This window comes from Branchiostoma lanceolatum, chromosome 15 (assembly GCF_035083965.1).
Source record: "Branchiostoma lanceolatum isolate klBraLanc5 chromosome 15, klBraLanc5.hap2, whole genome shotgun sequence".
NCBI classification, from domain to species: domain Eukaryota; kingdom Metazoa; phylum Chordata; class Leptocardii; order Amphioxiformes; family Branchiostomatidae; genus Branchiostoma; species Branchiostoma lanceolatum.
Window position 1 is genome coordinate 13,538,964 of NC_089736.1, and position 19,289 is coordinate 13,558,252.

General features: G+C 37.9%; 1 protein-coding gene across 1 annotated transcript in view; it reads left to right on the plus strand.

Annotated features, from left to right (window-relative positions):
- Positions 1–5,822: 5,822 nt before the first annotated feature.
- Positions 5,823–19,289, plus strand: part of LOC136420270 (calcitonin receptor-like) — a 31,532-nt gene continuing 18,065 nt past the window's right edge. The window contains exons 1-2 of the mRNA XM_066407120.1: positions 5,823–6,063; positions 18,057–18,164. Of these exons, the coding sequence (XP_066263217.1) occupies positions 5,931–6,063; positions 18,057–18,164 (241 nt within the window). The 5' untranslated portion in view covers positions 5,823–5,930. The remainder of the gene's footprint in view (positions 6,064–18,056; positions 18,165–19,289) is intronic.

Genomic DNA, 19,289 nt, shown 5'->3' on the forward strand with positions numbered 1-19,289 from the left:
TGAGTCTGCGCTTGTCTCAACAATCGTTTTTTATATCCATTAAATCTGAGCGAGATAGCTATTCAAAAAACATAAAGGGTAGAAACGTTTCATGTATTTAACGACATTCTTATTTTGCAACATAAAAGCCTACAAAATCCGTAGTAATCCACATCATTTTTTCCAGACGTCTTAAGAAATCGTTACTTATGTATCACGGTACTCGCACTAGAAGCCTACGGGGGCTTTTAACCCCTAACATCCCCAGCACATACATTACTTCATGTTTATGATCTATGATTTGCGTGATAACCGTAGACGAAAAGTCGACTATCATCAAAGATGGACGACGATGAAAACGTTTCCGTATTCCGTATGGAATATCACCAATTTAATCAGTGGATTTGTAAAAAAAAGCTTGTCTTATGTAACTCCCAGTATGTGATGCCGTAACTGATTTTGTACATGTTTGTATATATTGGGCTATTTTCCACACTTGTATTCACATAATATGTATTCATAACTCAGTTTGAAGTGTTGTGTTATATAAATCAGCTTTAATTGACTGTCAATATGCATATTCCAAAAAACTGCACGTTTCCAAAGTATGAAATTACACAAACTTTGCATTGTGAAGAAACATATTCTTATATTTTTTTTTGTGGGTATGTGGTTAGCAGAAACACATGATACGTTATTTCATGGATGCCAGTCCCTTAAAGTCATCAAATATTTCTACTGCAGCAGATTCACAGGAAAACGTCCAGATGTGCAGTAATAACATTAATCAAATAAAACTATATGCCGCCTGCTAGCATGCTGTGCCTTGCGGTCAAATCTTAAAAAGAATATATATAAATATACCACTTCGGCCAGGTTTCTATGGAAATGATCAAATCAAATTTGTATCTTACCGGACATCTGATTGCGGTGCGACCTTTTAAATTATCAAACACTTTTATGTCTTCCTGGCAATTTGTAACTAGGTGAAAACAAAAATATCTCAAAGAGATTTTCAAATGACAGCCGCGGATACCTATAATACGACATTATGACCTCATCAAGATGCTATTACGTACAATCATATTAATTTAAGCCTTCTCTATGCGGGTAGAACATCAAAGACTTACACCGACAGTTAAGATACTGGTCTAATAACTGATCGTATGACTTTAAAGCAACCGAAAACGTATTGATAACGATTGCCAGATAAGACAACTACTTTGAAAAAACCAACCAATGATAAGAATATATTGAGATAAAAAGACATTATTAAAGATATTGGTAAGATTTCAACATATATGGGGATGGAACCATTCTACATTGACCTAAATGTGTAAGCTTCACAGCGTTTCAAGATTGATATACAAAAAAACGTTTCCGATGGGATCTTAGTGACCTTCGATGCAAGTGCGTCCGCTAGCAACACATAATATCAACTCGAGACTGGATAATGCACTCCAGAAGTCAGATGATTTACGTGAACCCCAGCAAACCTTTCTTTACGACTGTCTTAATTTGCGCCGAAGCCTGTTATGCCTAAGCCCTCCGCGTCTGATATAACGATAAGACGGCGTTACCAGACAAGAAATGGCGGGGTGGCACTCTGGCCACTGGATTCAACGGCCCTCCTCGACCCTCCAGCACATCATTAATCAGAAGGCGTTGTGGCGCCGTGTTGGCCTAATGGTTATATAGGGTGCTTGGACCAGAGCCCAGAGATCCTGGGTTCAAATCCCATGACATACCACCGCTGTTGTGTCCTTGGGAACGGCACTTTACTTTACTTTCTTTGGTTCACCTACGTGTAGAAATGGGCCGCTGACTTCGATTGGGGAGGTAGTAGTTGGTGAAAAGAGAGGGTTGGGCACCTCTTTCCAATAAATATAATGCCCTAGACACAGCAGATAACAAAGTAACGAAATTCTTTTATTGCCCAAGAAAATGGCTATAGGACTACATTTAATTTAACATTCCCAAGTTTTTAGACAGCCGGTCTCCTTTGCATTGAAAGCTTCATTGGTTAAACATTTGATATTTCAAAGACAACACAGATTAAATCGTCTTGCGTTATTTCATATTCTTGCGAAGATCCGATGGAAACGTTTGTATTAAAATAAAAGTCCAATATCACAATTATTTTTAAGTAGTGAACGGCATTGCTAAAGGGTAGGGGACAAAATGTCAGTTGCCCATACGTTGCTGTACAGCTCCATGCATATAGCGTGCCTTTCGGAATGTATATCAAATACTTTGCTTCAAATTTCAGAATTTCTACCTTCGCCAAGAAGGTTATGTTTTTGGTAGCGTTTGTGTGTGAGTATGTAAGTATGTGCAGGAACAGTATAACTTAAGAAGCTATAGATGGGTTGTTTTGATATATTGGGGAGGTGTGTGATGATTTACAGAGTAAGACTTACTTTGCATAAATAATGAGAAAAGTTTATATGTTCGCTGCAACATTAACGATGAGCAGCGGGCAAAATGTCAACTGTCTATTCATTTCTCTGCAACTCTATGCCTGTCATTAGAAATAAGTTTGCCTCCAAAGAAATAATCATCTTGTCCGTTCGAGGCTCATTACCATAAAGATCAGGTGGCTACATTGTCCCATGTTTTGTGATTCGGGATATGCCAATTAAATGATACCGCAGGCTAATACTGTCGTCCGGTCTTCAAATGATACGCTGAAGGCCGTTGCTTTTAAGGCAATTAGCTTTGCTTTTAACTCATCACAAGCACTTTGATATGTGGAGTAGGTCGCCGGAAGGGTGTATGTCGGATCCAAAATAATTCCATCAGGTAGGCTTGTTTTTTTCTAAGATGTAGATCTTGAAAGAAGATATCGGAGTATCACCCATAAAGTTCATTTAGTCGACGTAGTTCTTATCAGGTGAGCATGTTTTCTTTTCTAAACTTAAACGTTTAGATTTTGACTATTTTCCACAAAGTACATTTAGTTAATCTAGTGAGAATGGACAACAATTCTGGACTTATTCTGCTATAATTCATTCGTTTCAGCATTATGGCATATATAGGAAAATATACTAAAGAATGTCTAGAGCATTATGGCATATATAGGAAAATATACTGAAGAATGTCTAAATGCTAGTAATTCCTCCAAATATTGTAAAGCCCGTTTTCTCCCCCATACAACATACTCCTGTAATTTGTATATTAGCCATATAGAATTGTATTAATGTACCAGTATATGCCATACTTTTTACCTTGTACAATTGCTGTGCAGTAAAGTTGTTATATCAAGAGAAACAAGGGAACACGCATATCATTTTACACTATACTTTCCATATTTTGCCTTGAAAATGTACTTCATATTTCTAAGTGTTAAAATATGAAGAAAAAAAAACACATTCTAACGCTTCATAACAAAACAGTAACGTCTTTAAGCAACATCAATTACATCATTATCATCATAATTTCGGCTCGCTCGATCTGACTTCTTCTCCAACAGTTCCTCTCTTCATCTAAGTCCTTAGAAGGTGTCCATGCATCCCCGGCAATGTATAAGTACGTGTCTTGGTTTCCAAAGTAGCAGCTCGCCTACTTGGCATTCTCACCTTTGTTCCTATAGCAGTGCCCTGCAAATTATAGTCTTCTCTCTGATTATATCAGGTAGTGACACCACCCGCCCACCAATGGCGTACTACGTCCCACCGGGGAACATAAGGTCTCACAGCCCACGCAGATATGCCACACGCTCTATGATTTGGTAGCTTCAATTGTGCGGCAGTCAGTTATTCGTCGCCAGTGGTTTGAAAAATGTAATACTATGGTGTAAAAATCAGTATGTTGTTCTCTGTACGTGGAACTGTTAAAACAAGTTTGAAGAGAAAAGTGAGATAACTTGACTTCAGTTCAAATTCGTCCTTGTCTGTCCAAAAGCGAAATAGAAATGAAATAAAATAAGAATTAGAAAAAAAGTACATTTGATGCTCCCTATGTGTTGTTATCAAATACAAAGGTGATTTACCTAATCAAAAATGTCTTGAATGCTTTTCATATCTTTCTCATTGAATACAAGACCTTCAAATACGACTCATGTTGTTGCAGTTTCCAATTCTAACTTACATTATTTTATCATGAAAGCTCATCTGTGTTGGTAGTAATCACAGAGACAGTGGGCGTTATAAACTTCCTGGCACGTTTTACCAATTGCTGACATCACGTATCTACAAAGGCACGTTCCGATAAGGTCACGTGTTTGTAACTCTCGCGAGTTTACATTCGGAAGTGCTGGTCATCATTATTGATCCTGAAGAAGGCAATAATGGTCGTTGAAAATTTTATCCGTGTATACCTTAGTCTTGAAAGTATACGGTACTATCAGATTTCCATTACTATCTAATAATTTCCCCTAAACTGTTGTGATATCTAGATTACTAGTCATTGCAAATTAATGAATATAGTAAAGATATTATAGTAAAGGTGAATGAACTTTGTCTAACTACAGTGTTTCTAAAGGAAAGGTGTTTGATGATACTTTATATGTTTATTCATGATAATTTGCACGATCAAATATCTGCCACAAAAGGTCACTACCCTAGGCGAGTGTTTGATGCGGATGTAGCAAAGAAATATGAGAATTGACACATCAAATTAATTTTTCTTGTTGCCAGCTGCTGCAAAAGGTTAGAGACTGGGTAGACGACGTATCCAGTAGCGTAAATATACGTATCTAAGAAACATTGAGGCACTACAAGCAAAATTCTGTCTCTCTTAGAACTGATTCCGTCTCTCTAAAAGTGAATTGGAAATGGTGAGTGTCCTGTGACTCAACCGGTAGCAGCATCACGTTTGTTCTTCTGTTTCTGAATATCCGGTTATGTAAATTCAGAAATATTCGCGGATGATTTTTTGTCATGGTTTTTGTGGTAAACTCCTCACCGCGAACTTAAAACCATGACAAAAAGCCGTTCCATTGTGTGACTGTAGTGCTACTATTGTTTTAAACGCGAACTCGAAACCACCGTGAACACTCTATTCTATCCCTACAGTGAAATTAAATCCCCGCAAATATTTCTGCATTTACAGTATCTTGGAGTATTTCGGAAGCGACGTAAAATAACTTCATACTTTGATCATTTTACGATCGTGCAAACACATGCCTTATGATGATCCCTTGAGTTTCGCGAGCCTCCAAAACCCCGGCGACGATTTTCAGTGAGTTCTTGCATCACAACGATGTCGTGATTTGCATCATTAACGTCGGTATACATTCGATAGTGTTGCTTGAACTTATCATGAAAACAAATCACACAAAAATTGACTTTCAAAATACGATTAATAATATAATATTGCTTGGGTTCCTTTTTAAGGGAAGGGCTAGGACCCTCTATGTTGAATGTCCTTGCTGCAGAAACAACAGGAGAACTTGCTACCCTTTATGCCACTAGGCACTTGAAACATCCGAAGTAGCGATAAGTGGAAATAAAAACGGCAGGTTTCTAAAATATAACCAGTTATGCGCACACCGTAAGTGTGAAGCTTCAATGGACTGTACTTCCTTTACATTATAATGCCTGGTCAGAGACGTGTGGATTCGCATGGCGGTGACATCCGCAAATTAGAAGCATGTCCTTGTACCTGATTGGATCGCGTCTAGCACACGTTTCCATGGAGACAGTGATCAGCCACCAACCAGAGGACAGGATGATAAAATAAACCCTCGTATGTGTGGGATGCATGGTAAATCGAGGGAAAGGATTCCAGGTCTTGTATGTTGAAATAACGATCTTGCCAGACCAGATTCAACCACGAAATCTCTTGGGTATTTCCTCATTCTCTTATTCGACAGTTTTCCACGTTTTTTCTAATCATCATGAACGATTAACATATATCTACATATATACGAAGGAACACCGGCAAAATTCTGATAGACCTTGTATCGTATCTCTTCAGAAGCTGAACGCTTTGCAGAGATAGCAGTCAAGATGCTGCAAGAGGCGATGGAAGGTATAGGCAACCGTTCAGTCACTGTCGAGCCAAGCTACTTCGAGCGGCTGCTGTTGCTGACTAGTCAGAAGGCGTGTGCGGACTTCTTCCTCGGAGACACTCTTCCTAAAGGTACGTAATGATACTTATTTGGTTTTCTGCTTCTTTCTTTCTGCTCAGCTTCGTAAAAATGACATTACTAGCAGATTGCGCATGTTCAAGTGTTAGTTACAAAACAAGTGACCGGTACAAATAAACACAGGAAATAAAAGGTAAGGACACTAAAGAACATACGTAACCGATTTTGTGTATGGAGAACATAAAATAAGGGCATGCGTCTCCTCAATTTGTTCTTTCACCTCCAAAATACTTGTTGGTTACGAGGTTATTACTAAATAATAAGGATACTCAACATACTCAATACAATACACCATATGCTTTAATCCAGAAGTTTTGACATCCTATAATGAGGACATTAGTTTGTCATACATATAGCCTTTGATATGATATCATTTAATGAGGCACACTCCAAATGTATGATATGTCATGTCAGCAGACATCATTAAGATTATTGGCGAGGATACCTTACAATTTAGCTACTTGTGTAATAGGGGTTTTGACTCAACTAAAAAAAATGTTCATATACTAGGAAGATGCGTAAAACGACACGCTTAACTTAAGACTAAACCAAATAATCAATATAATGCTCTTCTCATTTGTAAATTTTTTACATTAGAAACGGTTTATTTGAAAGACAACGACCTATTTGTAATGAATTTATGGTGTATGGTATGGAAAATAAGCTCGCGCGATTACAAAAGCGCATGGTCAATTCTCTCTTTTTGATGGTTGTTTACAGATCGACCGTCCGTTCCAGACTACAAGCCATGCCCTATTTTTAGTGGTGAAATACATACCTTACCTTCCATATGACGTTAATTATTCATCGTCCAAAAAAATCGAATTCCTGAAGAGATTTCTATAACCCTTGAGAGTGCCGGCGTCGGTCCATCGCAATTCCTTGATGTCCATTGGGTATTTAATTTTCCACTTGTCCGCCTAATTAGCACCGCACATTGGCGCGAAGCGGCCCCATCGTGACCTGTGGTGCATCTAGACCATTTACCATACATTTCACCGTATTGATTTTGACAGGACTGCCGGCCTGCGGTCCCACCTTTGCTCTAAAGTTGTTTGTGGTGATGCTAGATGACCGACATGATTTGTGGGATTTTTTTTTGCACGCAGGAAGTGAGTGTTATTGAATTGATAGAATTACTTCCTTGTTGTGAATATGTGGCTTTCAGTGGCATGTTTGATTATTACCACTGATTGCTGTATTTTATTATTATTATCATTATTAATGAACGGTTGTTAGTGGCAAATGTACAAGATGTTGGCACATGGGCAACCAAATTCAAATTCCGTGGTGTTTTTTTGGTCACACTATTTGACAGAAATTGATTATCCGTTATACACAGGTAAGGCCGTGTAAAGTGCCTTTCCCAAAGGCAAAACGTTGGAGCATGTTGAGCATCGAACCCGGGAACTATTCGTTCAGAGTCAAACGCTCTAACCATTGCGCTACACCGACGCCACATTGCTGTAGCTGGCATTAAAATGGTCTAATCTAGAGTTAGCCTGATGGGTAGATAGGTTCCTGATAGATGATTTCTGATTTTCAATGTATTTTTGATATGTTTATATTGTATACCCGTTAGACCGTCTCGTGGCAAAAACAAAACAAAAAAAAAACAGAAAAAAGAGTATAAGCTGCATATTTGGACAGATTCATATGATCGCCTTCCTGGTTTACTCTTATGATAAGTGAAATGGGTTCTTCATCGCATTTGGGTGAGGCTCTTCTCAAAAACGAGACATCCATTTGACGTCTTACCCAAAGAACTGTCTAAACCGACTCTAGGTTGGTGCAAATAATGTGCAATTCCCAAGGGCAACAAATCAGAATCCGTTAGGGATTTGAACCCTACAGATTATGAGTGAAAAACTCCACCCACGTGGCCCCTATATCTACCCAAAGGCTACGTACGAAGAAATTCCAATTGACTTATTTTTCTTGTAAAAGGATGTTTTTTTCAGTGAGATTAGTCTGTGACATACTTCGAAAATGTTAGAGGTGAATGAAATTGTCATGTATTCCCTGACTGGAATACAAATGAGATGTTTAAACCTTTATCTTAAGTCTAACAGGTGTTGAAAATTGCCGTACAGCTGGTGGGTAAAGGTCTTGCCTGTTAAGTGGGGTTGTTTGTTCCAGCATGTTTCCGTTTGATGGAAATTATTTCGGAATGCCCACTGGCCGTCTAAATTCCCATCTTTACGCCATTTGTTGTTGTTGTACACTACCAAAAAACTTTTATTGTTTTCTTATGTTGAGAAAGATTTTCTTATACAGTAGAATCCGCTTAACTGCACCACCCATTTGTTAGCGGTTTTGGTGCAATTATCCGGCTGGTGCAATTATGCAAAATTCCCAGCTGGACCGCACCACCATGTTTTTTTTCTCTTCACAGGCTGGATAACGCCCCAGAGTCGAGACTTACTTGACCTTAGTAGCTAACGTAACAGTTCTTGCGCTACCATACCTCATAGAACCAGCAAAATATTGAGATCACAGTTCCAGTGTGATCAGTGACAAATCATTCTCCTTATACCAGAGCCGAACCCGCGTACACCTCGTTCCGGCGAATGCAGGAAGTTTCTACGACGCGGATTCAGCTCTGCCATCACGTCAGCACCGCACCACCAAAAGCGACTGCTATGTCCACCTACGCGTCTTTGGCCATTGCCTAGTCGCTGTTTGGTTTCCAACTGAATGTGACGTAAAGACGCCGGTCTTTTATTATTGCAGCAGTATGTGACAATAGCGATGCCGCGACGCGAAATCAAATCCCCGCGAACTTGAATGCATTAACAGTAATTAGACAGTGTACAGGTAGAGACCAATCTTTATTGAGTACAGCATGCTGTCTGCCAAAGCGTATCGCCGCATTTGGTAGGCGTGCGTGTCTTAATGCCGACCCGCCCCGTGACCCACCCGGGACCTCCCATATGATTCCTATCAACATAACTGTCAATAGAGACCGCCTTCTTTTGTTACTAAAACAGTTTTTAACATATTGGCGGTATTGCGGCTTTACAGCGGCAGGTATCGGCTCATTTGTACGACGTTTGCAGATTTGTAGAGCACCTTTTTAGTTAACTAAATTAAAAAAAAATTGGTGCAGTTATCCGACATTGGTGACAATGTGCGGTGCAGATATGCGGAGTCACTAACAATGCAGTGAATGGGAACCGGTTTGGGATTTTGGGATTTGGTGCAATTGAATGGAGTGTGCGTTTATCCGAGGTGCAATTAAGTGGCTTCGTCTGTAGCAGTCTCCCAGTTGAGCTCCTGATTACAATTAGTAAATAACTGGAACACCCCGGTTTACACTGTTTAAAACATTGCAGGAACGCCAAGTTCAACAAATGTATGTAAAGCTTGGTCAATTGAGAGGTTTAGTTGGATGTAACATATTCTAGTCTAATACGAATTCCCAGTGTTATCTTTGCGTGCACTCTTGGCACGTCTTAAGCGTAATCCATTTGAACCTTTTCTCCAGCCTTATTCTATCAGCAGGGATGTTAAGTTTAGTGAGAAACCGACTCCAGGATTACGTCTTAGTTTGTACGAGCAACCCGTTAGGAATACAAAGTATGGGTGTTGAAATGGATTCTTTTGAACTTTCAGCAGGGGATTATTCATGTTTGTGAGAACTTTCTTCTCTTATACCATACTCAATTGCACATTTCCAAAGAGGAGATGAATGAGAAGATAAAGCTTATCTCTTATTTTCCAGCGTTTCTGGTTGGTTACCAATGGGGATGAAAAAGATGCATCAAATTTTCTTCGCATAGTACCCCTTCTTTCCATAGAGGTCGGATTACATGAGCAGGGTGTATTACTTAGTGGTTTAGCTGACTCAGCCTGTATTGAATAATAACAATGTAACCCACTGAAGGGCAAGGTCTTCCTATAATATAAATACAAGATGATTCAAATTCCGTCTGCTTTCAAAGTTGTCTTCCCCATGTGTATACCGGAGTGCTATTTCATAACAGGTCATTTAGTGAGAAACTCGGATGAGGCCCAAATGACGCACGGAATACAGAAAAGCTTTTGTCGACCTTTGTCAAAAGTGATGTCGACCTGAGGCCTTCTGCTGCAAATAGTGAATACGTTATTATCGATTGTAAACCCTGCAGTAATTCAGCACTGGCTGCCATTGCACGGGTAATTTCTGACCAATAAATCATTATCATTATTTTTTTCATTTATTACACGACGAATGTAATATAACGTGGGCCCGGTGGTAAAGGTTAGGTGAATGCCCGGTTGTTGTGGGGTGCTTCAAACTTTAAGTTAGGAGCAGTACTTCCCTCCTCTCGAATAGCCTATCCTCTCATACTCTACTACTTGCCTCATTGCCGACATTGTGTTCACTTCATTTCACAAACTAAAATATTTCTTGCATTCATTTATATTGGTACGCCAGCAATAAACCATTATGTTATAATATCATATAATAAAGAACTTTATTACACGAAAAGTATACACAGTACATTGTATGGGAACAGCTATCAAACATATGCAAAGTACAAAATAGAGATATAGCATTAAACTTAGGATCCCAATTACAAAAACGTCTTTGATATAGTTTCTATATCAATTTGATATAATTTGCTACTTCATTTCGACTGGATTGTGTTTCTTTTCTTGGTAATTATTAGCCTGAAGTCCTGTTCTGTTGTTACTCTTCTTATTTTGATATTCTTTTAGTTGCGGATCCATACAACCACTTTGTGTTCTTGTTTTTAAATAAAAATTCTTGAAAAATAGCATTTCACAAGACTAACGGCAGGGTCATGTTTAGTAGCTGTTTCCAGGAAGGCGGCATGGCTTCTAGATTTCACAAAATGATCATGTCATTGGTACTTTAATACGTATATTGCGTGTGGTGTAATTCTTCACTCGCTTTCGGCTCAGTCATAAAGTTTTAACGTATGTTTTTGTAGGCTTCTGTAAGTATGGTTCGCAGTGGCAATGTTTATCATTATCCATTGAAAAAAAAGCCAGAAAGGCAGGAATAAAAAAAACAGAACTGCTTAGAAATGTTAAAATATTGTTAACTGAGTGAGTTCTAACATCTTATTGATTACCATTAATGCGCCTACTAAGCGAGGATCGAGGAACGAGGACAAGTTGAGGAAATAAAGATAAGCTAAGGAAGCTTTAACATTAAGCATATGCACACAGTCCAAAATCCCTCTCCAACGCTTCTTTTATAAGGACTTCATATCTCCTTCGCTGCTCAAGTTGGTAACTGATTCTCTTAACATTCACCATTTCTAAAAAAAGCTGTGGCACTTCCCCCTCTCTTGGAGTGTTCATTCATTAGAAATATTTGCAGCACGTTCCGTTAATTGCTCATCGACAACCCTCTATGTCAGAGAAAGCTGTAGCATGCTTGACCAAACTGTCTAGAGGAGTCTTCCAAAGTAATAATGACTTGAACTTGAACTATAATGGCGTACTAGGCTGGTTCTGAGTGACACAACATATTGATTTTAATCTGCAAGTGTCTTCTTTCCAATTAATTGCGTTAATTGCTCATCGACAACCCTCTATGTCAAGGAAAGCTGTAGCTTGCGTGACTAAACTGTCTGCAGGAGTCTTACAAAGTAATAATGACTTGAACTTGAACTTTAATGGCGTACTAGGCTGGTTCTGAGTGGTACAACATATTGATATGAATCTGCAAGTGTCTTCTTTCCAATTAATTGCGTTTATTGCTCATCGACAACCCTCTATGTCAAGGAAAGCTGTAGCATGCGCAACCAAACTGTCTAGAGGAGTCTTACAAAGTGATAATGACTTAAACATAAACTTTGATGACGTACTAGGCTGGTTCTGAGTGGTACAACATATCGACTATAATCTGTGTCTTCTTTCCAATTAATTGCGTTAATTGCTCATCGACAACCCTCTATGTCAGAGAAAGCTGTAGCATGCACGACCAAACTGTCTAGAGGAGTCTTCCAAAGTAATAATGACTTAAACTGAAACTTTGATGACGTACTAGGCTGGTTCTGAGTTGTACAACATATCGATTATAATCTGTGTCTTCTTTCCAATTAATTGCGTTAATTGATCATCGACAACCCTCTATGTCAAGGAAAGCTGTAGCATGCACGACCAAAGTGTCTGTAGGAGTCTTATATAGTTATAATGACTTAAACTTAAACTTTAATGACGTACTAGGCTGGTTCTGAGTGGTACAACATATTGATTAGAATCAGCAAGTGTTTTCTTTCAAATTAACTGCGTTAATTGCTCATTGACAACCCTCTATGTCAAGGAAAGCTGTAGCTTGCACGACCAAACTGTCTAGAGGAGTCTTACAAAGTGATAATGACTTAAACGTAAACTTTGATGACGTACTAGGCTGGTTCTGAGTGGTACAATATATCGATTATAATCTGTGTCTTCTTTCCAATTAATTGCGTTAATTGCTCATCGACAACCCTCTATGTCAAGGAAAGCTGTAGCTTGCGCGACCAAACTGGCTAAAGGAGTATTACAAAGTAATAATGACTTACACGTAAGCTTAAACTTTAAAGACGTACTAGGCTGGTTCTGAGTGGTACAACATATTGATTAGAATCAGCAAGTGTTTTCTTTCCAATTAATTGCGTTTATTGCTCATCGACAACCCTCTATGTGAGCGAAAGCTGTAGCTTGCGCGACCAAACTGTCTAGAGTCTTACATAGTTATAATGACTTAAACTTAAACTTTAATGGCGTACTAGGCTAGTTCTGAGTGGTACAACATATTAATTAGAATAAGCAAGTGTTTTCTTTTTACTTCATGGGAGAGTTTTTCTAATGATGGATGGCAAGCAAGGAGTTGTCGAGAGGTTCGTTATCGCATCCCCGAAGTCTTAACGACGAGAATCTCCTCAAAAGCAGGAAAGCAGACCGAAGCCTTAGAACCAATTAGAGCGACGTCTGGGGTCCCCAAAGTCATGGAGCAGAACTCTCATCTCTAGACCTAACTGTATACTCTGACTAATAAGAAGACTAATAGGCCCATATTGTGTGTTCTTCACGGTTGCTTGTTAAGACGACAACGCCCAGGGTACTCAATAGCCGGGTTACCTCAAAGGGTCTTTGTTTAGCTAGCTCGTAAATTATTGTAGGTTTTGAGACTACCTTACTTATTTTAGCTTTTGAACATATTTACAAAAGACAGATTCAAAGTACTTTTTAATTAGGAAATATGATAAAAGGGCAATTGATAAGGGAGCTTTTTAGAATATATTCATATCCCAAAATTACCCGTTCTTTGGAGCTCAGATGTATCATGTTTATGTGTAATTCGAGACAGATAAGAGACGTCTTCTTGCGGGGTAGAATGTCGCTACTAATGTAGATTAGCTCGTCTTGTTATAACATGTCTGGGAACAAATTGTTTAAAACTCGAACAGCCGAACCACTTTTTACGACTAAAATGACCCCAAATGTTTTGTTCAGTAAAATCCCCCTTTTCACTTATTTCGCTAATTGTTATCCGTACATTGCTTAATCAATGTAAGAGGGATGTTTCTGCATGTTAAGGTATGAAAAATCGCCGTTCATTATCATAATTTATGCAAAAAGATCAGATGGGCCACGTTTTGAACTATCCCTTTTTTAGACAGGGGGGGGGGGGGGGGGTTAAGCCCACGCCAAATTTCATGTTGCATAATTCCTGAACGGCTTACGCTAGAGCCACCAAATTTTTTGGCGTTTCATAAAATTAGTTCATCGTTTTTTGTGTTGCCATGACAACGGATTTTTTGGCAAGCACATTTCACAAAATCTGCTAATTTTAGTCCAAAAAATGACATTTCGGGGCTTTGTTGTTAGAGTCAGTTCCATGTCACCGAGAGGGTTTTCAGATGATATTGCTAATAAGTTGGAACAATTCTAGAGAAAAGACTATTTCAGTCAAAACAATTGCAGACCGTTCAAACAATTAGAAATGAAAGTTTGAACATATTTTAACTCATCTATATACTTTGGAAATATTATGAAAGTATTTGCACAAATATCTCTTTATTTAGAACAGTTTTTAAACATCTGTGTGATTGTTCTACTGTTGGAACATGTTCCAACATTTTGCATCATTCTCAAAATGGTAGATTTTGGTTATTGCCCCCATAAAAGAAGGTGCTAATCAGGCTCTATTGTCTGCCTCTGTATATTTTTAGATTTTACGTCTGGACACTGGCAACTCTTTTGTCTTTAGGTGTCTATGCATGGCACCTAGGCCTAATCCCCTATACTTTGAAGGGATGTGTGAATTGCCCTGTTCCCAGCACACTGACCCAGTTATATCATATTTGTAGAATGTTGGAACATGTTCAAACAAATAATCCATCTATGTTGCAACAGTTAAGAAACTAATACAAATAATGTGTTCAATGTTGGAAATTTGTTTAACCTGTTGGAACACAACAGAAAATATTTAGAACACCAAATGAATGTTGGAAATTGTTCTTAACAGTTACTTATCTCACATAGATTGTTACAAAGGTTTTGTAAATGTAAGAACAAAAGGCAACAAACACCCTCTCGGTAATGTGGAATTGACTCTACACCGCAATTGTTTCCTTAAATTGTTATCATCTTATGTAATCCAATGTATCTTTGCTGATTCAACATAAATGTATTTTGCGGGAGCTCGACCAAAGCAAAGTAAGTTTGATCACGTCATCGGTCAAAATCCAAGATGGCGGACAGAATCACATAAAATTACGTCATAATGACGCCATTTTACGTCGTAATGACACAAAATTCGTTATGGTAATATCAGTTTACATGTGCATCATCCTCTGAAAATTTGGTGGTCATATGATAAGTAGATTAGGACTTACTGAGGGCAGGTCTAAAAACAGCACTTGATTTTTGCTGCGGTCAAAAATGACCCCAGTGGAATCACTACAGACTTTCCTCTATAATGTCAACAGTATTGAGTCAATCTTGCTAGAAAATTAGGAGTGGTTAGAATAGATGTCTACTGACAAAGTCATGGAATGATTTTTTTCCGATCACACATTTTCAAATGGCACATCGAAATCCACGCCTGGGGTAAAAAATGACCCCATTCGGGTGTTTGAGGGTTAAAGACACAAGCGACATCATAAAACAAACTCCCTGTCAGAGTCGAACATGGACGTATTTTGGTTATACTAATGTGTATGTTTTTATTTTTTTTATATTTTTTTTTTCTTTATTGGTATTTCAAAATAAATTACAAACTCAAACACCAACAGGACATACATGGGCACAACAAAAGCCAAATGAAAACCGGGACAGTGTGTAAATGTGCAGCACATATACACTTACAGATGATCATAGCCTCCCTTATGAGTATCAATTGTAGTTAGCCTCCGTTCCAAACAATATTGTATATGATTACATGTCCTTAATTCTTTACATCTATATTATAATCGTAAGTGTATGTTTTTATTAATGCTTTTTAGAATTCTTCATATCAAGTGTGATTCTTGATAACAATGTTTGACGATGTGATGTGTTGACAAAGCTGTACAATTTAGCCATCCAGTTTTTACTCGCCTTGTCCGTGTGTTAATAAACCAGTCTGCACATGTTCCGTAATCGTGTTCCTCATATCTTAAGCCCACACCAGACAGCATCACTGATTTAGTTAAGGTTCAATAGCAATCCTCGCCGCGAGGGATAGGATATACGGCAAGATCGTGTTTCGTTTCAAAATTTCAAAGGAAGGCATTTGTCAGGGAAAATAAGATAAAGAACGAAAAAGATTTGGATTGTGTGGGCAAGTGAGTTTAACTTATCAAATATCCTTTGATTGGATGTGGTAGGCTCTCTTCAAATTTCTCACGAATTGACTGTGGCAGGTATGGCCCAATAACAACTGTCCTCCACGCCGGTTACTAAAGAAACCATGCTGATCAGAAATTTATTGCATAGCAATATTGTTTTTCCTTGACGTTTTGCCCTTATTATCTTCAGATAATACTTTTCCACTTCTTTTTAGGTATTTCAATTGGTTGTGCAATACAGTTATGAGTTACTATCCAATTGCAAGGTTCAAATCTTGAACCATGAAAGGACTTAAATATGGAAGGCTTGCAGTCCTTCGAATTGTTGAGAAACGGGTCAAATGTTGTTGAAAGTCGGTACCGTTCCCCTACCCATTGCGACTTCTCTGACCTTGATTTTAGACAGCATCTGAGATTAGAAATAATCTTGGAAAGCTATTGCTTTTAGTAATTTTTTTTCCCCATGTGTGTAAATGTTGCAGGATTCGAAGGAGCAAGTTTTCATTTGCTAAACTAGCGCTTCAGCACCAAGGAAAGGGTCAAATTATACGTTACCAGCAACATGGAAGATGTACGAGTTTAGGTTAACTGGTATTTCGGTACCAAGGAAATAGTACGAGTTCATGGTAACCAACATTTTAGTACTAAGGAAAGAATACTTTTTGATACGAAAAATGGTAAAAAAAACAGCCTACTATTGCGTTTTTGAATGTGTATTCATACAAAAACATCATCCGATCCTTGGAGCTCAGATGTGTTATTCTGCACAAAATACGAGCAATGTTCTGTGCGGGGTAAAATGTTGACTGATTTAAAGTAGTTAGGCTTGTTATAAGGGTCTGAAAAGAACTATTATTTCTTATCCTCAAACGACAATGTGTAAGAGACTTTCTTTCAATGACAAGCATTGGCGTATGATCCGTACTCGCGTTTTTCTTACCTAAAGCTACATACAGTATCGCTGATTCAATAGGGTCCAATAACTTACATCGCCAAGAGGCGTGAGATATACAGTAAGATATTCTTTCTCAGCGCTACAGAGAATTTTATCGGTCGAAAATTGCATATCAAAATTCAACACTTTAAGGATGATTTGTGGGGGTGGTTATGGTAAGCTCGACTAAACGCGCTCTGGATTTGACTGGTAGATAAAAGATTTTTTGTCGTGTTTTTTTTTTCTTTAAAGGTTTCACCTTAATCCTTTCGGCTACTTATGTTCAAGGTCTTTTGAGGTCTTTCAGTTCTTTCAATGCATTTTCAATGGGATTTGAACCATAGCTTTGAGTTACTTGTCAATCTTAAGTGTTAAATCTTCAACTTCGAAAGATCTTTCATCTAAAAGGTTCTTATCCATTTGCATTTGACGTTAATCTTGAGGGAAAACAATGTGTCAAAAGTGATTGATAGTCAGTAACGCGCCTTTTTCGATTGTAAGTTTTAATGCTTTGATGTAGATCACCAATAAGCTTGAGTTTTATTTTATGTTTTAGTTACAATTTTGTGAGTACATGTTCAAATCTTTTTATGGAACAAGTTTTTTTCGCTTAGGAAGAAGAGAAGATCAAAGGATACCTTTAACGTATTCAAATTTAACCAAAAATTTAAATATGAAAAAGGTACAAGTTTAACTTTAAGTATTTTAGCACCAAGGAAAACGGTAAGGGTTTACGTTAGGCCACGATTTCTGAACCATGCAAATGGTACGCGTTGGCATTTAATCTGTATTTCAACATTTAGGAAAGCGTACAAATTTACATTTACCCATGTTTTTAGCACTAACGAAAACAAGCAAATTTAAACCATGCTGAATTTTTTAGCGACATTGTCCTTTAAACTTAAACCAAATTGCTCTCAGCTACTAATTTATTCAGACTTTTCAATGGGATGAGAAAAAAAGAGTGACGGCTTTGGACACTATTATTAAAGGTTGCACGTATAAACACTGATTTTTTTTTCACAGCGGATTCTCAGAAAGCTAGATAAATGATGCCAAGATGTGCCACGGCGGGTAGCATGGAATGTGACTTGATTGGTTTAAATAGTGTGGTTTGATCGACATTGCGAACCTTCTATGAACGGACATTCTATTGAAATCTACCGTGTTTCTTAACTGAAATAAGCTTGAATAACTATTCTCTTGTTCTTGTTGTCTGTTTGTTCGTTTGTTTGTTTGTTCGTTTGTTTGTTTGTTTGTTTGTTTGCATGTGTAGATTCTTACTGTAACAGTACGTGGGACAACATCTACTGCTGGCCTCCCACTCCAGCCGGATATGACATCTACCTGCCCTGTCCGGAACATCTCTTCTTCGACGGAACAAGTTTGTTTACATCTATTTTAATATTTCTGCACAGTTTTAATTGATTGCTAGGACTTAGTAAACTTGTTCACGGTCTAAGATATGAGATCCGAAGAGTTTGTAATAAATACATTTCATCACCAGAATATGGAAGCCGAGCTTAAGGTTTTTAACAAAAAAAATAATCAAAGTAATCATTACCCAAAGATTACAGATGTGCATTGTTCGTATACATGCTTTATTTCATGAACTTGTTTTCTATCATGCATTGGAAACTAGCACTTTACATAGAGCAAGAAGAGGAATCCAAAACTTGCCTTCTATTGATAAATAATTCCACTTTGATAAAGATAACAATGTTTGAACCATTGGTTCTGACATAAAATATTGCACCTGTGCATTGTTTGTAGTACTGCGTTTTTCATATCATGAAAAATGTAAGGTCACTATTGGAAAAAAAATTAACGAACATATCGCAAGAAACATGAAAAATATATGGTCACTATTGGAAAAAAGTAACGAGCATACTGCAAGAAAATAAATCCAAAATTTGCCTTTTATTCATAAACATGTCGACTGTGAAAAAGATAAAAAGGGTTACATTATATTATAATCGATATATAATGTAGGAAACCAATTGCAAGAAATCCATAAACCTCCCCAAAAACGCATCTTTTATAAATTTATGATCATTACATTCGCGAACAAAAGTTACAGCGAATGCAAAAATTCAACTTGCCTTGATGCAGAACTAAGCTAAAGGGAAAAAAACGACAGCCTATCTAAAAGTCTGTAGAATATAAGAGAACGAGATAAAATTGAAAAAGTGAGGCGAACAAGTGACGGCGTTACATGACATTAACAACTGAAGATACATCTGCAAATTGTTTGGCAAACTCCACCAGAAGGCAATAACCCCTGAATCGTAACATAAAGAAACCACGATCCTTTATCCACTTGGGAACAAAAAAATGACACACTCCAAAACCACCTCAAGCTGCCGGATATAGGTAAGTAATTGAACCCTGGCGGTTAATGGACTTTTAAGTTGAAAGGTATTCGGAGCAATTCTATAATACCTACATCTAAACGCCGCTTGGGGTTAAAAACGTATCAACGTTACCGTACAATGAATTCATAACTGCA